Source organism: Drosophila suzukii, chromosome 3 (genome assembly GCF_043229965.1).
Source record: "Drosophila suzukii chromosome 3, CBGP_Dsuzu_IsoJpt1.0, whole genome shotgun sequence".
NCBI classification, from domain to species: Eukaryota; Metazoa; Arthropoda; class Insecta; order Diptera; family Drosophilidae; genus Drosophila; species Drosophila suzukii.
In genome coordinates this window covers 84193807-84219657 of record NC_092082.1, presented here as the reverse complement: position 1 = coordinate 84219657, position 25851 = coordinate 84193807, and the positions used below count along the sequence as shown (strand labels likewise).

The window sequence follows — 25851 nt, the reverse complement described above, 5'->3', positions numbered from 1 at the left end:
TTTTTTTTTTTGGTTTTGTTTTTCCCTCAGCCAGCATGCCTTTTTCGCTGTTAATGTACGAATTTCCCCTGCACGCGCCAATGCACAGGCCCCGAAAAGTATGCAAAGCACTCGCCCAATAGTGCTCATAAATTTGCAAATACTTAGGCATACACTGTCAGCAGTTATCTTTGGTTCTGTTTGCCTCACCCTCCCCTCAGTTACCATCGGCCAGCATCTTAATTCCACTTTTGGCAGCCGGTTTTGAGCCCGCTTTTTTGGCAGTGGGCCAAGAAAGAGGCTGTAGGGCCTCTTTCAGGGGCAGCAGGACATTGGGGGCACAGAGAAAAAATATCACTAATGCTGGTTAATTGGTACACATTTTTTTGTAAAACCCTTTTAGGGAAGATTTTCCCAAAAGGGTACCCAAAGAAATAACCATAACACACGTATACAGATGTTTTGTCTTTTCTAAAGTAATTCGCAATCAAAATATTCTATAATATTTTAAACCATTAATTTGAATAGTTTTATTAAAAGCACCTATATATTTTCTAAATTGGAATGTTATTTCCCTGCTCTTTTTCTCTGTGCTCAGAATCAGCATTTTTCTAAACTTTGCCTAGGCTTTTGCGAGCCCATGGAAGCCTGGGCTTTATTCAAGTGCACTCTTGCCCCGGGCTGGCAGCAATTTTTAACCTTTTGGCACCTATTGTGCTTTAAAAGCGTTGCTTTTTCCGCCACCGGCTGGGCAAAAAGGGGTGTGCGGTAATAGAGGCGAGTGCAGTGACCTTAGTTTTTTGCGTCCCACCGCTTGGGCTGGCTGCAAAAACTTTTTGCATAACAAACACTTTTAAAGGTCCCCCCTCAAAAGTCCCTCGTCCTAGCCATTTTCCTTCGTTACTAACACGCGACGTCATTGCATGTGAACTTAGATAGACTTGGACAGACTTTTTTGGTAGGGGCAGCTATAAATAAGGACAGACAGAGCCACATACATGAGTACTTAAAATGCCAGACAGAGCGGCAACATGCAATGAACTACAACTACGGGAATCGGAATCAGACGGGGCAAAACTTTTCAGCCACTCCTGACTGGCAAAAAAAAATCGAGGGAATGCCTTTAGACTTTAAATAGAAGTTGGGGATTTTTCTGTATTTATAGCCTTTTTGTATTTTTTGGGATTTATGGTAGTATTTTTGTGAATAACCTCAACAGAATCGTTTTTAGCCATTTTTGGGGAAAAGGTTTGTATATACTATCTAGTTTTTTAATGCAAAAATTGCTATAAGTAAGCGTTATTTCATCTAAATTTTTGCATCTCGTCGTCGTTACTTGGTCAGTTATATATAGTCACCTGATTATAATAGTAACTATACGATCTCTTGAATACGTTAAATCAACATAATTTATTCTTATTTTAAATTAAATAATATTTACAATGTTTAAACTCTAAACTATTTGAATTTTTATATCACTGTCTGTTGGTTTTAAAGATGAATTCTTCGCTTCTCTTTTATCTGGCTAAAGAGTTTACTTGTTGTACTTACCTGAATATTAATAATATGCGTTTAAAGACTTTGGTTCCAAACTGAAAATGTTATATTGTGTTTCTAAAATGAATTCCTTCGATTGAAGTTCCCCCAACAGTTTATACCATTAAACCCCATCTTTCCAATCTGACCATATAATATCCCTAACTAATCCATTAAAATCCCTCTACTTTTCAGGTGGGCGAGGTGGGCATGGCCCGAGATCACAGCAACACCGCCGCGTGCCTTAAGTGGAGCGATCGCAAGTGCTTAGGTTTGTCCTTACTCTTTTTTATGATCATGCAAGTCTTCTTTCTAAACTTTAAACATGCCAACGACAACAACAACAACAACAAGAACAACATTATCAAATGCATTAGATAATTTAGCAATAAATAAAAGACGAAATTGGCAACAGACAAGAAACAAAATTGAACTGTGTAAAGAACGAAACAGCCGAAATGAGATGAAAAGCGAACAAAGAATTTCCATTTAAAAGTTTTGATGGCAACAGGACGAAAAAAAAGAAAAAAGTAAAAATAAACAAAGCAAAAGAAAATAATAAGTAATTTAGAGTAGGCGAGAGGAGGAAGAATCACTGCAAGTCCAAAAAAATATACATACTATAAATTTTGTAGTTAAATTTAAATCTAAGTCTAGTTGTACACACCGACACACACAAGCAACACAAACACACACGCACACGTATTAGTAGGCGTGGCAGGGCAAGAAAAAGCAAAAAACAAAGGTTGTTCTTCCTTTTTTGTCGAGAAGTGGGACGCACAAAGCAAATTTTTGTATTATTTTTAGTCGAAATGCAATTATACGCAGCGATATACAAAAACCGTATCCTAAATATATATCTATATTATACACATTATGTTTAAGAATTTAGTTGAAATTTATTTGTACGATTTGTTTTTTATTGTTTTCGTTTAGATTGTTTGTGTTTGTTTTAAGCCCGTTTAGTTTGATTTGTTTTTCCTATGTTTTTCCAAACGTTTGCTCCCCACATGTACGCAGGAAAAAATGAAGATCACTTTAGACTTGAGATTTCCAGCATCTATTAAAAATGTTTTCATGTCATTTTAATCCTTTTACTTGTTTAAATTAATATGGTTTTTTATTTATTAATAGCTGGTTTTTAATAATTAATTCTATACAATGTTTCTGAAAACATTTGCAAATTTTTTTCCTGTGTAACGATCTGTATGTATATATGTGTACATGAAAACTAAATGCATTATTTCAGATATTGCCAAGCCAGCCAAGTAGTCGCGCCACAAAACGCAAGTACGCAAGTTTATGCTTTTCACCTTTCTTTGCCTAGATTTTGAGTCCACTTCTTGACTTTTGATTTTGTATAAGAAATATTGTGTTTAATGCCATGCAGCTAAAACATAAAAATTGAATGTTCAACAAACACAACAACCACTGCAGTTTAGAGTTCATAGTAAAAGACTGTTTCTTAAAATTAAAACTAAAAATCTTGGACAAGCGTAAATTAAAATGGGTCAATGGAGTTTAAAAAAAAGATGTGAAAAAGAAAAACCAAAACTAAGTATGTAATGGAAATATTTCTAGATTTAAGGCGCTAAGCAAAGCAAACCAATTTTGTATCAAAAATTAAACGAAAACAAAAAGCCAGCATAAGGTTTGGAAAATGAACGTGAACAAGTAAATAATAACCTAAGGTGTAGGGGTAAAGCATAGCGTAATAAATGAAAAGTAGGAATCAACCACTAAACAATTAAATCGTAATTATATTTAACAATTTATACAAAAGTTCCTGCAGTTTTCAAGAAAGTTGCAACATGAATCTTAAACGTGAAAACACAAAATTATTACCGATTTACACGGAATTACCCGTTTATTTTGTCCATAATGCAAAAACACACACACACACAACATATCCTTGTTATAAATTTGTTGCTTACTTAAATCTTTAATATAAAAACAAACACAAATCAAAAAGCAAATTAAGTGCAATAATTATTATTAATTCTGTATTAAGCAGCAGCTAAATACTTAACAAGGTTTTCGTTTCTTATCAAACCGATAAACAAAAACATATCATTTAATATTTTTTTAATTTCGGAACTTAGTACAAACTATTAGTTTACTCAAACGAAATCCTATCAAAATTTTCTTATCTACTTTTGTGATTTATACTTCTATCCTATTGGTTTTTGACTTTAGAAAAATATGTTCCCAATATCTATGCATTTTCGTTGTATGAATAATCATATCGTAACTGCACAATAAACAATACAAATATAAATGTTAATTTAATAAACAAGTTAATAGCGAGATGTAAAGGAGGAGTATCTTTTTGTTGTTGTTGTAATTAGCAAACACGCTCACACACACACATACTTAGCCAGAGCATAAGATATAAACCAACTAAAGCTAGCATTTCTCTATCTCTCTGCATTGACAAGCAATCGAAAATAGTTGAATTAACCCCTAATTCCTCAGTATATACTATACGCACTAGCAGCGAACAAACAGAAAATATTAACCAAGCCAATACACAAACACTCACAACAAGTATTTACCAAAAAACTTTGGCAAGTACCAAGATAAATTATGTTGAACAAATTTCCAAGTGAGTTTCGTTAAGAAAACACAACAAAATTCTGCTCCGTTTCCACGTATTCTGTTGTTCTTCAACGCACACGCAGTTTTGGTACTTATTTATCTTCAAGAACCAGAATACACAGGAAACTGAACTCTGAAAAGCATAATTACTCTATCAAGTAATTAGCTAAAAAGCCAAATTAATATTTAAGCTTATACTAAATGAACCGTTCAGAAGTGAAAAACCAAAAAAAAATAAGAAAATGAAATAAAAAATAAACTTAAACTGGTACTAGGGCATGGGGTAGAAACTAGCAATTAAATATATTAACTTTAAAGCGAAATGAAATTGTAAAATAACATTGGAACAAAACACTAAATTAATGCTTGCGATTAATGGAAGGAAACGAAATGAAATTAAACTTTTTTAAATGTAAAGAAAACAAAACAGAAATTAAACACTTAAATTAGTGAAACAACCTCGTAGGTATGATGGAAATTGAGAATGCCGCAATTCGAAACTCAATACAATTTTTTATGTATGTTTGTGTATATATCTATAAATATAATATCTATATGAGTAATAAATAAATGCATTGAAACCGTAAAAAAACAAAAAAAAAGTTGTTTAATCCATTTATTTTCGGCAAAAAATTCAAAGCAGCCAGCGAAACATGCTCAAAAAATATATTTACTCTATATGAGATGAGAGAAGAGGCTCTCCGCCGTATTTTTGCCATACTTTCTCCGACTGCAGTATAGAGTTCACAAATTCCCATTGAGGTTTTGAGATTGCAGACAAGGTGAGTGTGGTTCCATCCTAACTATTGTTTCGTTCTTCTTTTTTTGGTTTAAAAGGAAAAGTTTAATTTCCCCGCACTGTAGTGTGACATTAACCACTTTCTAATTCGTTTATTTCGTTATGATATGTTTTTTAACACAATAAAAACCTACATTCTCATGCCCATGCTTAGTGTTTTTGTTTTTTGTGGTGGAGGTACAGTGAACACACCTATGCTGCCATTTTCAATCGCACACTGCTTTTATGATTTTTCTTTCTGTTCTTCTTGAGCATGTTTTTCCGGCTGAGCTTGCTTTGAATTTTTTGTTGCCAATAAATGTGTTTGCAATACTAAGTGTCTACGTTCGCTATTAAAAATTTCTCTATAAAAAATTAATAAAGTACTGTACTGTACCATTTATTATTAATGTTATGATATTATATTGGCTCTACAGTATTTCATTTTACACTAGCGAAATGTATAAAGTTAGCAAGAGTCAATGATTTAAAAAGGATGTTTCACATTGTTACTTTTACGTTTACATTTATTATTCTTTTTTTAAGCTCTCAATACGCACAAAAAACATTGCTCATTTTGATTTTGTTTAAGTTTTACTAAGCTTTAAAAAAACTTCTTTCTAACCGACTAATTTTCTAACTTTCCTTTTCCGCTAAAACTGTCGCTGAGGTAAATCACTTCCTAGCCAACCTGGGTTGTAAATAAATACTATAATTATTTGTTTTCCAACCTTTCGCAGAGTGCAACGATACCGCTTTTATGTACGAGGATCTGTGCTACGATGTCTGCCCCGTGCACACCTATCCAATTGATAAATTTGAAGTGGACGAGGAAGTTCTGGACGACGATGTGAGCAGAGGTCCTGTGAATCCCTACAGCAGTCCCACCACCGACCATCCCTCAGTGATGTCCAACAGCATAGACGACAAGCAGGATCCTCTGCAGGCGGAGGACCGTCGTCGTCGTCAAAGTGGCAGTTTCACCACCCTCACCCCGCTGGTGGAGACACCTGCTCGGATCTGTGCCGTGTGTGACCGAAGCTGCTTGGCCTGCCATGGACCTCTGGTCTCCCAGTGCAGCACTTGCTCCGCGGGCAGCCAACTCCGGAAGATCTCAAACGAGACCTTCTGCTATGCCTATGTGGTTCGCAGCACGGGAATGGCCAGTGTGGTGGAAATGTCTGAAATGGGTGATCGTAGTACCCAACAATACATGACTGGCACCACTGTGCTCCTTCTGGTTTCGCTGGTCTTCACCCTCATGGGCGTGGCAGTTGCCGGAGGCATCGTCTATCATCGGAGGGCAATGGCCCGATCCAACGAACTCTACTCCCGAGTATCTCTGATGGCCGGCGACGAAAGTGACTCTGATAACGAAGACGAACTATTTAGGGCACATTTCCTGGGGAAAAAGAGTGATGTGATTGAATATCGCGATGAAGCGCCCAGCGAAAAGATCTCCGAAAAAGAAGAGATCAGTCATTTGGTGCCCTAGATAATCATATTAAATTATTAGTTACGTCATGCATTTAGACACCTTCATAACCACCAGAAATATTATATAAATCCTAAGCCACGGACAATCACATGTTTGGTTTAAATTTTGTTACACTCGACGGCATTATAGCTCCTTGATTTCAAGCCAAAATAGATTAAAAGTATTAAAAAATCAAAAAACAAACAAAAAAAAAGAGAATCAAAACTAAGTATATGTAATATTTATGCCTTAATAAAAAGATTATAACTTAACTTTAAGTGTTTAATGATTGACTGTGGAAAAAGGATAAGAAAAGGTGAGTCACCATAATATTAGATGACGTATTTCACAATGACAATATGATTTAACAACAAATGTTTACAACTACTTAACAGATATAAGTAATCGATGCGATGTAGGGAATCAGTTCTTGAGAAATTCTCAAAATGTTTATGTAAAGATAAGAAGCTCTTGAAATTGATATTTGAAATTACCCGATTGTTAAAGCCGTCCTTGACTTTCATAGAACCCTTGTTGAGATACACTTATTTTGTTGTCCAATGTAGGTGAACTGCAATCTCAGCGTCGACTGCAATCAATTAGCTAATGGAAATTATAAAAAGCCAGGTTGGACCCTGGCAGGGCTTATCAGCCGGGTTATCGAGGGGCTGTCTAAAGTGTTCTCCCCAGGTGAGAAATTTGTTGACAACACTCAAGAGCTTTATTTGTATAATGTGCTGACCATAGCTCTTTAGAATTTCCTCGATTTCCTTATCGCGGCTATATTAGGAGCATGCACTGGCACCTGCCCGTCAGTCGTGTTTTGTGAAACGGACGAAAATGAGGCTACTTTTACTATCCCTGCTGTTGGCATCCTGCTGCCTCTGGGAGGCGGTTAACAGTTGTGCGAGCATCGAGCAGCGCTACAAGTTCCCCAACAGCAATATCTACGTGCGACTGAGGCGAGGTGATAAGTTGCAGTACGAGCTGATGAAGGGTGACAAATCCCTGCAAACTGTGACCTTCGACAACTTTGAGAGCAGCGCCAATCTGGTGGAAACCAGCAGCGGTGGCTACCAGCTCACCGATGGCACGACCACTGTGGACTTCACTCTGGTTAAAAGTGGCGTCGTCTCCGGCACGGGCAGTGATATCACCCATGTGAAAGTATCCCGAGATCAGGTGCTGAAGGGCAGCCAACCCAGGGATTGTTTCCCCCTGAGCACGGGATCAACGCACTGGTTCAGTGGTCCCGAGCAGAAGCAGCACTACTGGCCTGTGGAGCGACAGAGGCACAGCAATTACTCCTACCTTCCCAAGGAGTTGGATAACTTTGGTGTGGGAGAGCGATATTGGCTGAATGGCGATGGAGTTTTCCTGTATGTGGAGAGCAACACTCCGCTTTTTATCGATCAGAATTCAGCAGACTACCCGGATCAGCTGTGTCTGAGTGCCACCAGTGAACTGCCCTATGATCCTCGCGTTACCTCCGCCAAGTTCGTCTACCATGTGGCTGTGGCCAAGGATGCCAAGGCGGCTCATAAGTATGCCGTTAAAACGTTCCATGGACTACCCACGGGTTATCCCGATGAGCGAATGGTCAGGCACCCCGTGTGGTCCACTTGGGCTCTGTACAAAGCCGAAGTGACCGACGAAGTGGTTCGGGACTTTGCCAAGCAGATCCTGGACAATGGTTTCAACAACAGCCAGCTGGAAATCGATGATGATTGGGAGGATTGCTATGGAGCCTTGACCTTCAGGAAGAACAAGTTCCCCGACAGCAAAACCTTGACCGATGACCTCAAGGCTTTGGGTTTCCGCGTGACCCTCTGGATTCATCCCTTCATTAACAACAACTGCACTGCCATTTACGAGGAAGCCAAGTCTCTGGGTTATTTGGTACTCGATCACGAGGGTAGTTCCGATACGCAGTGGTGGAACAGTAAGCCCAAGGATGCGGCCATTCTGGATTTCACCAAACCCGCGGTTCAAGAGTGGTTCACCAAACGTTTGAAGCGTTTGCAAGATGAGGATGGCATCGATAGCTTCAAGTTCGATGCCGGAGAGACCAGTTGGCTACCTAGTGATCCAGTGCTGCAGGCCAGCAGTTCCATGGTGACTCCCCTGCAGGCGGTGGGAGATTACGTGCGAACTGTGGCTGCTTTCGGCGACATGGTGGAAGTGCGATCGGCCCAGAACACCCAGGATCAGCCCATCTTCGTGCGCATCGTGGACAAGGACTCCGAGTGGGGTTGGAACAATGGCTTGCTTACGCTGATCTCTTCGATGCTGCAAATGAACCTCAATGGCTATCCCTTCGTCCTGCCCGACATGATTGGTGGTAATGGCTACTACGAGAAGCCACCGAATAAGGAGCTCTTCCTGCGCTGGCTTCAGGCTAATGTCTTCATGCCCGCCCTGCAGTTCTCCTTCGTGCCGTGGGGCTTTGACGATGAGGCCATCGCGATCAGCAAGAACTTCACTGCCCTCCATGCCAGCTACACGCCTTACATCATGAAGCTCTTCAAACGCGCCGTGGATTCTGGGGAACCCGTGAATGCTCCGCTCTGGTGGATCGCCCCCACTGATGAGGTGGCGCAGTCTATCTACGATGGTAATTCCCTTACTATAGTTACAACTTTTACAATTTTTGTTAACGTTATCATATTATCTACTAACACCCGCAGAGTTCCTTTTGGGCGATGATATTATCGCTGCTCCCATCGTAACTGAGGGCGCGACCAAGCGAGATATTTACCTGCCAGAGGGCGAATGGAAGGATGGTAATAGCGACCAGGCATACACCGGACCTACCTGGGTTATGGACTACGCCGCTCCCCTGGACACTCTGCCCTACTTTGTGCGCGTAGGATTCCAACTGGAGTAGAGCATAGTCTTAAAGTCTAATCTTTATATTATGTATATTTTTCTAAAAAAAAAAAAACGAACAAAACTCAATAAAGTAAACGAAATAAAAAAGTGACACGGTTAATTTGGTAAAATCTAGCAAAATATCTTCTCCGTATCGTGTCTTTAAAATTCGTTGGTCGGCACTCGCTTTTTGTTTGGAGGTGAAAAGTCGCCCGATCCTGACAGCGAGCTGAAGGCATATTTTGGAGACACACAATTCTTCCTAAACTGTCCGTACTCCCGCTCAAACTCCATGGCGTCCTTGGTCAGGATCTTTCGCAGGTCAATGGGCCTGCAATAAAAATTAATTTTAATGTTTGAAAACAAAATGTATAATCGAAAAGATGTACATACTCGATTTTAATGCTGCTGTGAGCCCTCTCCAAATTCCTTTCGTACATAGCCAACTTGAGGGCGTGCACTCGCTTGAGGGATCTTCGCCACCGCTTCCTGTAGAGCTCCTTTTCGCTGGCTAATTTATTATATCGAAAATTCTGGGTCCTTAGTTCCCCAAGGACCTCCTTGAGATCTCCATCGTCTGAGCCCTGGGCCTTTAGGTCTCCAATCTGCTGCTCCATGGCCGCGATGCGGACCTTAAGTTCAGTCTTCTCGGTGTAAAGCTGAAGATTCTCCTGCCGCAGCTCTCCACTCCGATTCTCAAAAAGCCTAACCTGTGCCTCCATCTCCGTTTTCAACAGGGCTATGTGCTCCTCCAGTTCTTTGAACTTTGCCTCATAGTCAACGCTCGGCACATTTGTTCTATTGCTGATAAAAGTTTCATCCAGATTCGCGTCCTCCTTGTTTAGTTGATGTACTCTGGCCTCTTGGTTCTCCATCTCCTCCAACTGCTTTTTATAGTGCAACTCCTTCCGCGCCAACTCTTGCTCAAAAATGTCTATTTGTTGCCTTCGCCACGACTTGACCCGCTGACCTATTGTATCGATTGCTTTTAAGGGCTGCTCAACGCTAAAATCATCTTCAGAGGTGGTTAAATTCTTGAGCTCTTTTCGAGAACTGACTACTTTTTTAGTTTTCGGATATTGTTCAACAAATTGGTTGTTACACACAGTTTTTGCCTTCTTCCTAACTATTTTCTTAGGCTGCGTATGAACCACTTCTTCTGTAGGATTAATGATTGCCGTTTGTTCAATGCTCTCAGATATAACCGATGACTTTTTCCTGATTATTTTTTTTTTCACTGGCTTAACCGATTCCTCTTCCAGAGTTTCGTAATCATAGAGCACAGGCTCTTTATCTTCTAATATAACCGATGGCTTTTTCCTGATTAACTTTTTTTTCACTGACTTTACCGATTCCTCTTCCAGAGTTTCGTAATCATCGACCACAGGATCTTTATCTTCTAATATAACCGATGACTTTTTTCTGATTACCTTTTTTTTCACTGGCTTAACTGATTCCTCTTCGTAATCAGTGATAGGATCTTCATTTTTTAAAGTCTTCTTAAGTTTCTTTTTTTTAAGGATTTGTGCATCCCGTTGTTCAATATCTGGATTAATCACCTCTGTGGAGTTTACATTATTTTCCGACATTGAGATAAACTCTTGGGAACTGGTAAATTCCACATCAAGTGTGGTTTTCATCTTTTTTTTTACACGATCGGTTCTTCGGACTTCCGACTGAGGAATACATTCGCTGGTTGTTTTTATTTCCACCTGGCTTTCCTGATACTCTTCTACCGGAGCTCTCATCTTTGTCTTAAGACGATCTCTCTTAGCAGCGGTTCTTAAGTTACTCTCAGACATAGAAATATACTCCTCGGGGTCCATCTGGTTTGGGTGGTCGTTGCTAGATGATGCTCTCAACTTTTTCTTCACTCCTTTAGATTGAACAAAGGTAACACGTAAATCCCGGTGTTCCGTTTCTGAACAAATAATTTCCGCTGTTCTTGAATTGCCTTCCGACAGAGATATATATTCTTCGGAACTTCCGAACTCCACCTGATGTACCGGATTATCGACGAGATCCCTTTCAGACTCACAGTAAGTAATTTCCTCCACATAGGAGCTTTCGTAATCTACGCTTTTGACTTTGTTCTCTTTGGCATTTCCCAGTTTCTTTTTTGCCTTAGGAGGCTTTGCCAGGCCGAGCGCCAGTTGATCCTCGTAAAGGACCTCGTCGAGCTCGGCACGGCAGGTCTCCTGCAGAAACTTTTCGGTTTCACCCAAGGCTTGCGTCTGCGCCTTATTAACCTCTACCCAACGGGCTCGAAGGCTTAGATCGCCCTTAGATGTTTTGGGTCTCCTGGTTCCCTGTGTACTGGTAGACGTCTCTCCAAAGTCATCCAATTCCTCAGGAAGCATCAATTTAGATTTGGTTTTACCTTTGTTTCGGACATTAAGGACACTTATGTCAGTTTCTAAATCTGTGTCTATGCAATCTAACGATTTAACAGTCTTGGGGGCTCTTGGGTTTTTTCTTAAATTTGCCCTGGGGGAATTTCGTTTTTCAGGAAGGTCTTGACCATAACTTAAGTCCTCTTCGCTCCTTTCGAAGCTATCCTCTACGAAAACTTTATTTGTCTTTCGTAAAATGGTATGGTTTCTTAATTTAGATAGGTTTTCCTGGGTTAAAGCAACTTCGTTGAGTTCAGTTTTAGATCCTGTTTTCAATTTTGATTTGCTCACTTTATCTTTGGAGAAGAGTTTACTTGGAGATATCGATATGACCTCATCGGTTATATTTAGATTACTTTCACTTCCCTCTACTTCAATGTCTACCTTTTTGGATTTTCTTATTATACGATCTATTGGCATTTGTAAAGATTCAGCTTGACCTGCCTTTATCATTTGCCTCCGCAGGGACTCTAATTCAGCTTCCTTGGCTTGCCTCTTTTCTTCGAGCTCAAACAAGTCTAGGGAATTCAGTTCCTCAAAATTCTCGGTGTCCATTTCCTCCAGAATCGGACTGGGATTCGTTGGTGGTTTGATTTTAAATTGGGAAGACTCCCTAATTGACCCCTTCGATCCCTGGGACGTAATCTTGGATTTTCTTAGCAGTCGTGTATTATGTCTTGGAGATTCCTCTGCCGTTGTTTTCATTGTAGGCCTCATCTGATCATTGATTTCTTCATCGACTACTTTTGAAAACTTTATACTAGCAGATTCAGTTTCGGATTCATCTGACAAGCGGTCATTTTCCTTAGATTTCGATACTGATGCCTCTTCATTTTCATTTAAAATTAAACCCTCACGAACGACCGACGCGGAAAATCTCTGGCCCAGATACTGCTCATCTTCGCTCTCCAGATTGCCCTCCTTACTATTTAATCGGGTGGACTTTTTCCGCCTAATCTGAGTTTTTGGTAGATCCGCCGGTCCATCGGAATCGTGCATATCCTCCGGTGGCGAAGATTTGTAGGACCCTTCTGAGGCTGACAGCTCGGCACCCACATTCAAACTGTCCACTGAAGCAGTTTTTAGTGACAGTGATGTTTCTGCGGTATTTTTTCGATCCTTTGGCTCTCTGATAACTCCGCTTGCAACTGAAGGTGTTGATTCCGGTTCCTCATGACCCTGGCGTGAGAGTATCGTCTTGACATCCACACTAAATGTGTACTCCATCAGAGGAGGTTTGGGTTCCCTACCACTATCCGTTCTGCCAAATCGGTTAAATGAAAAGGATCCGTTGTAAGTGTACTTTTGCTTGTCGGAGAAGTAGTTGTCCGGTGGCAGCAGATTGGTAAAGTCCATGCGATAGTTGGCTGTGAAATGATATGGGTACTTATTACACAATTCCGAATATATCTTTAAATTAGATGCCCACCTATTGCGGTTCCGTTCATGTACATGTTGATGGGCAGATAGAAGATCCGCTGGAAGTAGAGCCGCATGCTGCGCAAGGATGTCTTAAAGCGCAGCCCGAGGACATCGTTGAGGATATAGGAGTCGGACTCGTTTAGCTTCAGCTCGATGTTGGTTACATTTCCCACGAAGTCGAACACCAGGATCACCGAGCCGGGGTCCCTGCCCTGGTTGACTGACTTGACCAGCCGGGACACGTTCTTCAGCTGCTTCAGCTGCAGCACCACCTCGATGATGTCGCAGTCGACCAGCGGATCATTGCCCACCTGCAGCAGGCCCAGTTGCACCAACGACTGTACGTAGACGTTGGCCTGCAATAATACGTTAAATTGGATAAAGATTAGATCAGAAAATATTCAACTCACCTGGGACTGGAGCATGCTGGCAGTTATCGAGTGTCCGGGCGACTGCATTGGAGGTGTGGGAGGCGATTTTACCTGATGGAATGTATTAACATTACTGATATACATGAACAAAGTGTTTTACAAACCACTTACTTCGGTGAACTGCATGAGGTGGTCAAAGTCCTTGGTGTGGAGAATGGACTTCTTGATGATGGCCAGCATGAGCAGGACCTCCGGCTTCTGGGAACGGAACTCGCTGCTGATGCAGATGAGCTTGTGCCAGAACATCTTTAGATGTGGTGAATTCTGGCTGCCGCTAGTGCTGAGCACTGGAAGGCCTCGTATTGGCAGAAGCAGGCTTCCGACGGTCTTCCGATCCGCCCCGCCTCCACGGCAGGCATAAAAGGTCAACTTGACAGGACGATGGTCCGTTTTGATGCGCTTGATCCCCGCCATGTCGCACTCCCAGATGCAGTTGCTGTTGAAGATGATCTTCTCGGTCGACTGGGTGCCCTCCACTTCGAAGTCCACGGTGTTCAGCGCGGCGTTCATCACAATTTGCTCCCTTTCGGTGGCATCGCGCCCCACGAAATTGATCGCTGTAAAAGGAATTCACAAGTATTATACAAAAAAATGATATACTCATTTTTTCAACTCACCCTCGACCACGTGAAGCAGTACGCAATAGACCTGGTCGGAATCTTTGGAGCTGGCACTCACACCATCGCTGGCCGCTACCGAACGAGACCCTTTATAACGATTGACCATCTCTGTGTACGGGGATCAGACGTCGGCGAGACTTGACAATTTTCGATTTGGGGAGTGTTAAACCTTGAAACTAAATTTTAACGTGGGTGTTCGCGAGATCATGCATCTGGTTTCCGACTCGATCCTCCTTTTCTGTCGTTACCTCTGGTTGTTCGTAGTTTTATATGTGGCTGCTCACTGTCAACGGATAGGACAAAGCCACTTTGATCGGTTGTCAAGGTGACGTTGGGCGATTAATATCGAGAATGGAAAGCAGGTGGTTCTATCGCAGGTGAATCAACCCCCGAGAGCTTGGAAACCCGGTTCGTGCTGGTAGTTTCACGGTTTTTGTGAATTTTCAACTTTCAATAAAAAAACAAGGGAGAACGCTATAGTCGAGTACCTCGACTATCAGATACCCGTTACTCAGCTAAATGGAGATATGCAAGCAGCAAAGCGAGATTAAAATGCGCCACCTACCGGCGGTATACAGATTTAAGCGTTATGGGCGTTAGAGTGGGCGTGGCAAAATTTTTTTTGGATCAATCGATAGGTATTGACGAGACCAATACATTTCAGTTAAAATTTTTTATCTAGCATGAAAATTGTGGGCGTCACAGGGTTTTGCGGTTTGTGGGCGTTAAAGTGGGCGTGGCAAATTTTGTTTTGGATCAATCGATAGGTATTGACGAGACCAATACATTTCAGTTAACATTTTTTATCTAGCATGAAAATTGTGGGCGTCACAGGGTTTTGCGGTTTGTGGGCGTTAAAGTGGGCGTGGCAAATTTTTTTTTGGGTCAATCGATAGGTATTGATGAGAACATTACATTTCAGTTAAAATTTTCTATCTAGCATCAAAACTGTAGGAGCCACAGTTTTGGGCGGTTTGTGGGCGTAAGAGTGGGCGTGGCAGTCTACTGAAACAAACTTGCGCTGCGTAGGAAGCTCAGGAATCTGCACGCCAAATCTCAATAGCCTAGCTCCCATAGTTTCCGAGATCTCAGCGTTCATCCGGACAGACGGACAGACGGACAGACGGACAGACGGACAGACGGACAGACGGACATGGCTAGATCGACTCGGCTAGTGATCCTGATCAAGAATATATATACTTTATGGGGTCGGAAACGCTTCCTTCTGCCTGTTACATACTTTCCGACGAATCTAGTATACCCTTTTACTCTACGAGTAACGGGTATAAATATGGCTTTTAAAAATTAATATTCTCTGTTTTTATGAGTATTTTATTGTTATTAAAATAGGTTTAGGTCTTTGAGGACATACATAATGAACGGAATGTATAAAATTGTTAAAAATCTCTAGACGTTTAAAATTATACTTATTAATACCTTACATTTAAAAAAAATGGTACCTTAAAAAGGAATCCATTGAATTAAACTCAACTTAACAATGAAAGGATTCCCTTTATTCTTTATCTTATACAGTAAACTGCTCCAAAACCGTGCGTCTCGTAGGCTCCCCCGATTCCTGTCCCTCCTCGAAGTGGCTCTGTTGCATGCGATGGTTCTTCAGGGCGGTTCCCTGGATAAAACGCTCCCCGCAGACTCCGCACTGGTATGGCCGCTCGCCTGTGTGCCGGCGGATGTGGAGAGTCAGGTCGTTGGACTGCGTGAAGCTCTTCTCGCAATAGGTGCACTTGTAGGGCCGCTCTCCACTGTGGATTCGCATGTGCTGCTGCAGTTTGTAGGAGCGGGCAAATCCCTTCTGGCATACGGTGCACACATGTGGACGTTCGCCGGTGTGCGTCCGACGATGGCACTGAAGGTCAGAGGATCGGGGGAAGGCCATTGTGCAATAATCGCATTTGAAAGGCTTCTCCCCGGTATGGCGACGCATGTGGATGATCAGGTTGGAGGAGGAGCTGACCGCCTTGCCACAAAAGGCACACAGAAACCGTTTTGGTTCCTTAGGAGATGTGGGTCTATTCGAGACCTTTACTTTGTTAGAATCCTTTCCTTCTGGTCCATGGAACTTCTTCAAGTGCGCTGTAAGTCGATCCTTGCGATTGTACTTCCTTGTACAAAGACCACACTGGAATACCTGGTTCTCGGCTTTTGGTTCATCACCAGACGCCTCCTTAGATTCATCAAGCTCTTGATCCTCAACCTTTTCATGGTGCAACTCCATATGACGCAATAGGTTAGATTCCCACATGAACTTGTAGCCACAGCGTGCGCATGTGAACTGCTTTTCCCGGTTCTCACACTGCGTCTTTTTATGGTGAGAAATTATTTCGGGGCAGACGCTTCTGAAGATGCACCTGTTGCACCCGTCGGGGATCTTCTCTGTCCGGTGCATGGCCTGCTGGTGTTGATAGAGTTCGAATTTCCGCGAACACCTCAGTTGGCACATACCGCATGTGTAGAAATCAGGGGCACCAGGTGGCTTAGAATGTGTCCTAGCTACATCATCATCAGTCTCCGAGTCATCCAAATCCATCTCGTAACCCATCTGATTGGTAATCGAGTAGTTCTGAAGTGAGGAAAAGTCGTGGTGACTACCTGCAGGCATGGTTTCCAGATGCAAACGCAGGGCCGAGATGGTAGGAAAGCTCACACTGCACACGCGGCACTCCACGATTTTCCGACCTCCAGGATTCACGTAGGCATCCAGAATTGCCTCTGCATAAGGCAACTGGCTTACACTTATCCCATGACGCGCGATGTGCTGTAGGAGATTGGCCCTGCGATAGAAGCGACGTGCACACCAACGGCACCGGAAGATTGTTGATTCCTGGCCGTGCATTAATGTATGACGCGTGAGATCCTTCTGCATCTTAAAGCTGCGCGGGCACTTTTCGCACTTCAGATCACCATCGACTTGAGAAGCATCATCCTGGATTGGAATTTCGACATGCTGATGGAAAAGGTTTATGTGGAGCTTAAGGTTCTCTTTCCAGCGGAAACGAAGCGGGCACTTGCGGCACTGAAATAACTTCTGCGCATTGTGACAGAGGGTTCTGGAGTGGCGATCTAACAAAGATTCGTTAACAAATCTAGCTTGGCAAAGGGAGCATACAAGAAAGGCGTCCTCCCACTTGTGCTCCGCAAGCTGGTGGGCATACAACTGATACTTTCTTCTCACAACTGCGTTACATAGATTACAGGCATAGCTTTGTGCTGGTTGAAGCTCCTCTTGCTCAGACTCAGTATCAGTTTCGCTGCTATCGAGATTCAGTTCTAGGCCAGCCTCGTTTGTGATAGAAATAAATCGATCCATTTCGAATTCTTTCTGCACATCAGCCATAGTCCGTTCGGCAAGCTCGTTTCTTTCTAAGACAGTTTCCAATTCTGGGTAAAAAGCCCTCGAGGCACTAGGAATATCTCTATCTTCGGAAAAACTTAATCCATATTGATGAGATCTCATGTGAGTCCTCAGATCACTGATCTTTGAGTGACGTGAGAGGCAGATCATGCACTGAATCTGCTTGCAACCATGGGGACGACTAAGCCGAGAGAGCGCCAGTCCTTGCACAACGTTGGGGATGGGACGGTGCTCCTTAATTTGAACTGGTTCTCCCGCATGCACTTTAAGGTGGGATTTTAGGCCATCCTTGCGATGGAACCTGCGGTGGCAATGTGGACAGTCAAACTGGGCAGCAGATTGAGGTTGATGCAGTCGCTTATGACGGTTGAGATCTTTGTGCCAGATGAATACCTGAAAATTAAAAATAAGACGTTTAAGAAGATTATAATTAGTGGTAAAAGATGGCCCTTACCTTTTCGCATTCGTCACACTGCAACTTGGTGGCCCCATGCTCGTCATCTTCATTTTTGCTATGGTGAGTCTTCAGATGTTTCTCATAGTTTGACTGCCACACGAATCGGATACTGCAACTCTGGCAGTGAAATCGTGAGTGTTTCTTGGCGCAACGGTGCCTTCGATGCTGTTGCAGAAGGGCTTTGCTGACGAATCGAGCTTCACAATTCTCGCAGGGACAGGGAAGATCACTAATTCCATCGGCATGCACGGTCTTCTGGTGCTGCATCAGAGTCGTGAGTGTACTCGCAACCTCTCCGCATAGAAGACAGGTGTATGTCTTGGTCTCCTCTTCGCTCTGCTCTGTTTCGGAATCAAAAAGATCCAGCTCTTGTCCACTTTCAGTGCAGATGTTGTAGTAGCGATCAAAGTCCTGGACCTCGAAATCCTCAGCTATACGAGCAGCCAGATCCGAGGTAGTGCAGTCCAATCCATCAGGATAAAAAGAGCTAAAGAAGGAGGAATTAAATTCCGGACTAATGCCATTTAAATCGTGTTGGTGAGTTATTAGGTGACCGCGAAGTTGCGCCAAACTGGGTAGCGCAGCATCGCACAAGGAGCACATTATCTTCTTGGGTACAGTCTTGTCCTCGAGGCGATGGGAGCACGCGTGGTTTTGCAGGTTTTCCGGCCACATAAACTTTCCGGGACATTTACGGCAGCGATAGCGCTTTAATTTGCTGTGGCATTGGGTGCTTAAGTGTTCGTTGTAAAGTGTTAGGCACAGGAAACCAACCTTGCAGGAACTGCAACGCTGCCAAGGAAGCGATGAAACGGATTCAGAGTGCTCCTCCAGTGTGTGCTTCATCATGCGATGTTTGCGAGTGAAGAACAAATTGCACACAAAGCAATGATATTTGGACTCTTTGTTTTCACATTCTTCATCGGAATCACCGAGTCCCAACTCATAACCGTGGAAATTCACAATACAGGCAAATTTCTCTGAGTGCCCTTCGGCTATATCAGCGCAGATCTGCCGCTTAATAGCGTCCAGGTCGCACGGAAAGCCGGGAAAGTGCTCCCTAACCACATCGTTATCCTTTCTCAAATTGGCTAAGCTCTCCACGTCCACATGAGTCTTGATGTGAAGTCGAAGTTCCTCCATTCGCTGGCAACTCAATCCACACAATTTGCATTCGATTTTCTTTAACCTGCCGGAACTGTATAGACGCTCAGCGAATCGCCATTCTTTTCCCGACTGGAGAGCCTTCCACTTGGCCTCGCGCTTATTGTGACATCGAAGATGGAACATGTACTTGTCCTTCCGCAGGAATCCCTTGCCACAGGTATCGCACACGAACGAAGCCTGCTCGAAGTGGATCCTGGCATGGCGCTGCATGTCACGGTACCAGGAGAAAGTCTTCCCACAGACATCACAGGCGTGGCGTCCATCGGTGGTCATGGACTGGCTCCTACCTGGACCGGGCGGTCGTCCTCGCCGCCGCTTGACGGGCGTCGGTTCGGGTTCAGATGGTTTAACACTGAATGAGAAAATGACTTTAGTCTTGCCATTAAAACTAAAAATGATACAATCTTGACATACTCCTCTTCTTCGCTTTCCACTGCCAGCTTCATTTTTCGAGAACTTCGTCGCAGATGATAGGTCTTCTTGTCCACCTCATCTCTATGGGGAAATACAATATTATTCGAGTTTAGATTACAAAAGTGAAATGCACCTACTCATCACTTTCCGCTGCGTCCAGGAAGTCCTCCTCGCTGGCACTTTCCGGCTGCCATTTGATGTCCATAGCCGCCGAGTCCACATCCACCTCGCACTTGTTGCCCTCGTCGTCGAGGTCCACCTCGGTCTTTATGTTCTGCTCTTCGGGAATGTCGATGGGCATTTCATCCAGACATTCCCTAAAGCGAGCCAGCAGCTCTCCATTGACCCTTTTGGCCTGCTCCACGAAGGCGTGGGCATTCTCCAATCTCGTCCAGCAATCGGTGCACAGATGCTGCGGTAGATTATCATCCGAGCTCTCCAGCTGGCTCTGGAGATGGGATAAGGTTAGTAATTCATTATCATCTGGTTATAGCCACTTACATCCATTTGCGTGAGTTCATGGAGCACATCATAGTAACTTTTGGAGGCGTCTCTGTCCAGGCAGGTGGACAAGGGCAGCAACTGGCCGTTTTGCAGCGCACAGGTGCGACAAATGTCCGGGGGAAGCATTTTTCTATATTACCGGCAAAAAACTCACTTTACACATCATAGTTTTATTAAATAACAAATAATAATTTGCAAAAATCAAGGAAATGCAACAAGAGCCTTTTTAGTATGACCGTGGCTTGCAAACAGCTGAGTTCCACTAAAAACGCGCCTTTTTCAACACTTACCAATCAGCTGTTATTTTCAGTTGACAAATCAGAAACTTTTTGCTGTTAAAATCTTTAGCAAAAACTTAAATAAATGTGTTAAAAGATGACGCGGACTTGCAGAATATGTGGCGGCGACGACGGTCGATACTGGATTGAGACGCCCGTGGAGAAGTACGCGGAGAAGACCTTCGGGCAGCTGCTGGTCGAGCTAACGCGCATCGAGGTGGGTCAATTGTCCTTTTGTCATCCAATTGCCGCCCGCATTGATATTAATTAGCCTTAAACGATCCCAAAAGGTGGCCATGGCACAGTCGGAGAAGTTCCCACAGTGGCTGTGTAGTGGGTGCGCTGACAAGCTGGAGAGCGCCTACGACTTTGTGCTGCAGGCGCGCCAAACGCACGAGCTGTGGGTGCAGAAACTAGGGGACTCTGTGGACGGAGACGATGAAGTAAAGGGCACCGAGGCCTTGGAGTGCCTCCGCGAGACACCGATCCACCTGTTCGAAATAGAGGGCGTGACCATCAAGACCGAGGAACTGGATGCCACGCATCAAGTGGTCAAGGCTGATCCTCTCGTGCGCACGCGCTTCGTCAAGCGGAGCATCGTGCACTTCAGCGATTCGGATGACGACCAGGACGATGTACCCCTGCGCCAGCGCAAGATTACCTCCTCGCTCTGCGCCTCTGAGCCGGCGAAGCAGAATGTCTGTGAGCTGTGCAACAAGGCCTTCAGATATGTCACCAATCTGTATCGCCACAAGCAGAGAGATCATGGCGTTCTCGGAAAGAACGGGGAAGAGTAAGCTAGATAGTCCTATTTGGAGTTGATCGTTAAAGTGCTTACTTTATGTTTCCTTACTTTAGCTATGAAGACGACTACTACAAGTGCGACCAGTGCGACAAGACCTACAAGTACGTGATGGCGCTGGTGAAGCACAAGCACAGCGAGCATGGAGCCAGTCTCCTGCCCTCCAAGACGTCCAGGCGAAAGTTACCCGGAAGGCCATCGACATTGCCCGAGGATGCCAGTCCATCTAGTCCAGCCTCCACCTCTGGAACCTCCACTCATCGCAGCAGAACCAACAACGACACCCTGGTGCACAGTATCATCAAGGCAGTGGAGTAAGATTATTGTAATTACTCATTATGCGGGTTGATCCTAGCCGGAAATCCTTTGTTTTGCTTAATATGTGTGTCATTTACTTTTTGCCCGCATGTTTGGTAGACCTTACTTAACGATTTAATTAATCTTTTGTCCAGACTGTCGGATGAGGATGGCAACAGCAGCGGGGACAACTACTACAAGTGCGATCAGTGCAGCAAGTCCTACAAGTACATTGTCAGTTTGATCAAGCACAAGCACAAGGAGCACTCTGACAAACAGTCCGACAAGCAGTCTGATTCCGAGGACGATCAGCCACTGGCCTCCACATCGGCCTCGGCAGTTGCATCACCCCCTAAGCCTTCAAGGATCAACCGAAGAGTCGATGGCTTTGACTACCACCGCTGCGAGCCGAATGGCGCCAAGGAAATCAAATGCATGATCTGCTTACGCCGGTTCACCAAACTGCGGGAGCTGAGGGATCACCTGCAGGCACATCCCACTGATTTCGGCTTCGAGGCTCATGGCGAGCCTATTGAGCGCATTGCGGAAGGATTTTTCAAGACTGCCGTGGAGTCCACTGCGGAGGGTTTGAAGCGGCGGATCTTTCGGGATCTCAGGATGGGCGTATATGGTCGCTACTACTCCATCACAAATCAAGCGCGCTACGAGATGACCCTGGACAGCTCGGATACGGACAGTGACGGCGATGGCGAATCGGATGTTGTCATTCGGCGAAGCTATTCCTGCGAGCTGTGCGACTCTCCGGAGGCTAGGTGGCCGCGCAAGTACCTGTTGCATCAGCACCACCGCAATGAGCACACCTGGCTGGACGCGCCACATGTCTGCCAGCGCTGCGACTCGCGGTTTCTCAGTGCACAGCTGCTGGAGCACCACACCAGCCAGCTATGCCAAAACACTCTGAAGCGCTTCATGTGCGACAAGTGCCCCCAGCGATTCTTTTGGCGCCGGAATCTCCGCGCCCATCTCGTCGAGCACAAGAGCAAGGTGAGGAGCTGTACATATCAAAGGATAATTAGAAGTTGTCGTTCCCAAAGGACCTATTAGCATTTAATCATTTTAATTTTCTTTGTTCATTGTTTATGTTTACCGTTTTTACACCAGTCAATATAAATTAAATTAGATTTCCACAAAATCTGTAGCACTAAAAGACCACAAATTTATCTTTTTATTTACTTGATAATTTTATTAAGGGGATACGTAAAATTTTAAAATCAAAACAGAAAACGTTTTAATTTTATTTTATCCATTTCAGCAAGAGACCTACCCATGCGACCAATGCTCCCGGAGCTTCCAGGACAAGAGTGCAGTTACGAAGCACAAACTGATGATGCACCGAGATAGCAGCATGCAGCTCATCCCCTGCCGCTGGTGCACTCGCACCTTCTACCGCCCTGCCCTGTTGTACAAGCACTTGCAAAGGCATGGGTTCACTGGTCAGGATCTTCCTCTGGCTGAAACCCTGCTGGCGGATGCGTCAAAACCGGCCGGACCGAAGAGCATCCAGTGCAAAATGTGTGACATCCAGTTCATCAGCGTGGCGGATTTGCGCAGGCACATATCGATGCAGGGCCACAGCGATCAGCCATCGGCCTACATGATTAGCACTGCAACAGGTTTTGAGCTCCTGCTGGAGGATACGGATGACAGTGATGAGGAAAGCACTGGCAGATCGTACACCTGTGACCTTTGTGATCTGAACTTCCGGCGACGTCGGGAAATGAGTGAGCACCAGTATTCGCTACACAGCTTCGACAAACTACCACATTCCTGCGAGCATTGCATTTTTAAGACTGTGGATAAGGTAAGATTGCAATTCTTATTTTACAATTTATTAAAATGATTTATAAATTCGTTTAATTTTATCTACTTTCAGCACATGCTGGATCAACACCTTCGCACCCAGTGTATGAACACGGAGAAGAAGTTCGTCTGCTCGCGGTGTGGCTATAAGTTCATGTGGGAGGAGAACCTGACCCAGCACCTAGCCACCCAACATCCCAAGCAGCCCACCGTTCCAGAGCAGCAGCCTTCGCTGAGGAGGAAGCGGCGCTTCCGCTACCAGTGTCCCCATTGCTGGCGCTCCTTTGTCGTGCAGCCCAGCCTGGAGAAGCACATCCGGGACATGCATGTGGCCAAAAAGAATCCGGGAAAAAAGTATCTCTGCTCGCTCTGCGGCCTGGAGTCGCTGACGCCCAACAAACTGAACATTCATATGCGGCGCCACATGGGAGAGAAGCCCTTCAAGTGCGATCTCTGTGACATGCGCTTTACGGTCCACTACGAGCTGAAGGTTCACCGCCGGAAACACACCGGTGAAAGACCCTACCAGTGCACCTTTTGCGCCAAGGACTTTGCACGACCGGACAAATTAAGGAGGCACGTCTTTATTCACAATGCCAAGTCATAAAGTAATTATTTTAAGGCTAATTGATAATGGACTCAATAAAGCTTAATTTAAAATGATTCCATAGGTTCCGTTAATTTATGAGTCTGATGCAAGATCATAACATATATATGTATTAGGCACGAAAATTTTAAAAAATCATCCTACTTTGGTGATAAGTATTTCAAATTGTCTTTTAAGTGCAATATCCTCTCTTAAAAGTTGAGCGTGTGTAAAATAAAGAATGACGTCAGACCTTTAAGAGAGAAATATAAAAAGCTTTTATTCGGAGAAACATTTTGTGGTCCAATTGGAACTTGGAAGGCATCGGTATCAGACGTTAGCGCATCTAAACAAAGTTAATATAATGACAGACCAAGCAACTCCGAAGTGGGTTAACAAAGAGCTATTCCATGGCTTGTTAGAACAGAATAATAAAAACTTCAAGGCTATACTAAAATTCGTTCCAACATCGGCGATTAGTAAAGGGGAGAATTATTTGACGATCGTGCTACGAATACAAATTGAAATGCAGCTGAACGGTGAGTAGGAATGCCGAGATCGTCTTGTTAAATAACTTACGATAAGATTCAGATGATAGCACCGAAGATATCAGCTACATACTGAAGATTCCCTTGGTTCCGGAAGGTGAGGAAAACGATTTTAAGGATATGTTCGATGCCGAACTAGACATGTACGATCATCTGATCCCAGAGCTGGAAGACCTGTATGCCAAAAACACTGCAATCTCACCGAAATTCAAGCCTGTGCATTTGAAGTTTCCAGGGAATTCGGTAAAAATCGATTACATTCTGTTGGAGGATCTGCGAAAAAAGGGATACAGGAATGCCGACAGAACTCAGGGCTTGGAACAATTTGAAGTGGAGGCAGCACTCAAGAAGTTGGCCCAGTGGCATGCGGCCTCTGCGAAAAGAGTCGTTGAACTGGGGGAGTACGAGAAGGATATTCGCGAGAGTTACTTCACGGCCGAGCACCAGAAACTGCTGGATGAATTTAACATTAACTTCTGTATGCCTTTCTTGGAGTGCATGCAGAAATATAATCTGGAACCGGGACAGCTGGTCTTAATAGTGAGTTTCCTAAACATATTAGATACAGATTATTATAATATTATATATTACATTTCAGAGCGACTACACATCACATTTGACGGATTTAAATATAGAGTTCGGGAAAAACGATCCTATGGAGTTGAGTGTGCTAAACCATGGCGATTTTTGGTGCAACAATTTTATGTTCAAATATAAGGATGACTCTGAGGTGGAGGATGTTTGCTTTGTCGATTTTCAACTGCCTAAATTTGGTAACCGAATGATTGTCAAAAAGTAATAACTTTTTTAACGATATTCATATTTAGGCACACCCGCCCAAGATCTATTTTGCATGCTGATGACGTCTCCCAAATTTTCGATAAAGCTGGATAAGTTTGATCACTTCATAGAGTATTATCACCAGCAGCTTGTCGAGCATCTAAGTCTTCTCAACTACAATCGGAATGCTCCCACACTAGCTCAATTTCACACCCATCTGTACAGATACAGTCTCTGGGGTAAGAACCTCTATCCGAAGCTTTTGTCAGTTTGATTCTAAATGCAAGACGTTTGTAATTTCAGCGTTTATATGCGCTCAGCGAATGCTGCCTATAGTGCTGCTCCCGCCCGATGTCGATTCAAATATAGGCAATGTTATGGGAAACTCGGAGGAGGCGATAGCATTCAAGCGTAAGATGTTTCTTCTGCCGGCTTACGTGGATCAGATAAAAGTCATTTTACCTTGGCTTATTAACCGGGGTTATATAAGATAAAGAGAATGCAATGATAAACACGTTCTTAACAAGTAATAAAAGTATTATAATAAATAATCAGTTAATCACAATTTTGAAAAATGTAAATAATAAAGGGCTAAATAAACATTGTTTAATATTAGTAATTTGTACAAAATATATTTTGTAATTTTATTAATGCGTATTATCATTATAAAAATTTAAATAATTGCTTGTAAAACATGTTGCCCATATGATAATGGGGCA

At 43.5% G+C, this 25851-nt stretch overlaps 6 protein-coding genes across 13 annotated transcripts in view; 4 read left to right on the top strand and 2 right to left on the bottom strand.

Moving 5' to 3' along the window:
• Fur1 (Furin 1) overlaps positions 1-6640 on the top strand; it is a 141058-nt gene extending 134418 nt beyond the window's left edge. For all 6 annotated transcript variants that reach the window (XM_065866427.2, XM_036818708.3, XM_070996895.1 and 3 more), the window contains 2 exons: positions 1711-1786; positions 5632-6640. In XM_065866427.2, coding sequence (XP_065722499.2) covers positions 1711-1786; positions 5632-6386 — 831 coding nt within the window. In that variant the 3' untranslated portion in view covers positions 6387-6640. The remainder of the gene's footprint in view (positions 1-1710; positions 1787-5631) is intronic.
• Positions 6641-7175: 535 nt separating this feature from the next.
• Positions 7176-9351, top strand: tobi (target of brain insulin). Its single transcript, XM_017077383.4, has 2 exons — positions 7176-8982; positions 9056-9351. Exons 1-2 carry the CDS (start codon positions 7209-7211, stop codon positions 9253-9255), a joined length of 1974 nt encoding a protein of 657 aa, XP_016932872.4. The 5' UTR covers positions 7176-7208; the 3' UTR covers positions 9256-9351.
• rha lies at positions 9273-14410 on the bottom strand. Its single transcript, XM_017077376.4, has 6 exons — positions 14103-14410; positions 13597-14042; positions 13465-13536; positions 13062-13410; positions 9633-12999; positions 9273-9570 (listed from the first exon to the last, which is right to left on the bottom strand). The coding sequence occupies exons 1-6, from the start codon at positions 14209-14211 to the stop codon at positions 9402-9404; spliced, it is 4512 nt and encodes a 1503-aa protein (XP_016932865.4). The 5' UTR covers positions 14212-14410; the 3' UTR covers positions 9273-9401.
• A 991-nt stretch (positions 14411-15401) lies between these two features.
• LOC108007937 (zinc finger protein 91) lies at positions 15402-20269 on the bottom strand. Its single transcript, XM_065865886.2, has 5 exons — positions 20018-20269; positions 19654-19964; positions 19517-19597; positions 17933-19454; positions 15402-17871 (listed from the first exon to the last, which is right to left on the bottom strand). The coding sequence occupies exons 1-5, from the start codon at positions 20144-20146 to the stop codon at positions 15631-15633; spliced, it is 4284 nt and encodes a 1427-aa protein (XP_065721958.2). The 5' UTR covers positions 20147-20269; the 3' UTR covers positions 15402-15630.
• A 40-nt stretch (positions 20270-20309) lies between these two features.
• Positions 20310-23881, top strand: LOC108007929 (zinc finger protein 420). 2 transcript variants are annotated; one of them, XM_065865887.2, is made up of 6 exons: positions 20310-20515; positions 20589-21091; positions 21157-21414; positions 21553-22402; positions 22671-23219; positions 23292-23881. In XM_065865887.2, the coding sequence occupies exons 1-6, from the start codon at positions 20396-20398 to the stop codon at positions 23823-23825; spliced, it is 2814 nt and encodes a 937-aa protein (XP_065721959.2). In that variant the 5' UTR covers positions 20310-20395; the 3' UTR covers positions 23826-23881. The 2 variants fall into 2 exon arrangements, with proteins under 2 accessions (XP_065721959.2, XP_070852998.1); XM_070996897.1 differs by having other exon boundaries at positions 20376-20515; positions 20570-21091.
• Positions 23882-24102: 221 nt separating this feature from the next.
• Positions 24103-25779, top strand: CHKov2 (CHK domain ov2). 2 transcript variants are annotated; one of them, XM_065865891.2, is made up of 5 exons: positions 24103-24343; positions 24390-24892; positions 24951-25125; positions 25180-25371; positions 25436-25779. In XM_065865891.2, the coding sequence occupies exons 1-5, from the start codon at positions 24169-24171 to the stop codon at positions 25624-25626; spliced, it is 1236 nt and encodes a 411-aa protein (XP_065721963.1). In that variant the 5' UTR covers positions 24103-24168; the 3' UTR covers positions 25627-25779. The 2 variants fall into 2 exon arrangements, with proteins under 2 accessions (XP_065721963.1, XP_065721964.1); XM_065865892.2 differs by having other exon boundaries at positions 24104-24343; positions 24396-24892.
• Positions 25780-25851: the final 72 nt, after the last annotated feature.

What these genes read in the sequence shown, in the direction of transcription:
- tobi (XM_017077383.4), top strand. Translation starts at nt 7,209, where the DNA reads ATGAGGCTACTTTTACTATCCCTGCTGTTGGCATCCTGCTGCCTCTGG. An exon ending in GGCGCAGTCTATCTACGATG is followed by an intron (nt 8,983 to 9,055) that starts GTAATTCCCTTA and finishes TAACACCCGCAG; the next exon opens with AGTTCCTTTTGGGCGATGAT.
- rha (XM_017077376.4), bottom strand. Translation starts at nt 14,211, where the DNA reads ATGGTCAATCGTTATAAAGGGTCTCGTTCGGTAGCGGCCAGCGATGGT. An exon ending in ACTGCTTCACGTGGTCGAGG is followed by an intron (nt 14,043 to 14,102) that starts GTGAGTTGAAAA and finishes TTCCTTTTACAG; the next exon opens with CGATCAATTTCGTGGGGCGC. An exon ending in CATGAACGGAACCGCAATAG is followed by an intron (nt 13,000 to 13,061) that starts GTGGGCATCTAA and finishes ATCATTTCACAG; the next exon opens with CCAACTATCGCATGGACTTT.
- LOC108007937 (XM_065865886.2), bottom strand. Translation starts at nt 20,146, where the DNA reads ATGCTTCCCCCGGACATTTGTCGCACCTGTGCGCTGCAAAACGGCCAG. An exon ending in GACGCAGCGGAAAGTGATGA is followed by an intron (nt 19,598 to 19,653) that starts GTAGGTGCATTT and finishes ATTTCCCCATAG; the next exon opens with AGATGAGGTGGACAAGAAGA. An exon ending in AGTGTGACGAATGCGAAAAG is followed by an intron (nt 17,872 to 17,932) that starts GTAAGGGCCATC and finishes TTTAATTTTCAG; the next exon opens with GTATTCATCTGGCACAAAGA.
- LOC108007929 (XM_065865887.2), top strand. Translation starts at nt 20,396, where the DNA reads ATGACGCGGACTTGCAGAATATGTGGCGGCGACGACGGTCGATACTGG. An exon ending in AGTATCATCAAGGCAGTGGA is followed by an intron (nt 21,415 to 21,552) that starts GTAAGATTATTG and finishes TCTTTTGTCCAG; the next exon opens with ACTGTCGGATGAGGATGGCA. An exon ending in TCGTCGAGCACAAGAGCAAG is followed by an intron (nt 22,403 to 22,670) that starts GTGAGGAGCTGT and finishes TATCCATTTCAG; the next exon opens with CAAGAGACCTACCCATGCGA.
- CHKov2 (XM_065865891.2), top strand. Translation starts at nt 24,169, where the DNA reads ATGACAGACCAAGCAACTCCGAAGTGGGTTAACAAAGAGCTATTCCAT. An exon ending in AATTGAAATGCAGCTGAACG is followed by an intron (nt 24,344 to 24,389) that starts GTGAGTAGGAAT and finishes ACTTACGATAAG; the next exon opens with ATTCAGATGATAGCACCGAA. An exon ending in TTTTCAACTGCCTAAATTTG is followed by an intron (nt 25,126 to 25,179) that starts GTAACCGAATGA and finishes ATTCATATTTAG; the next exon opens with GCACACCCGCCCAAGATCTA.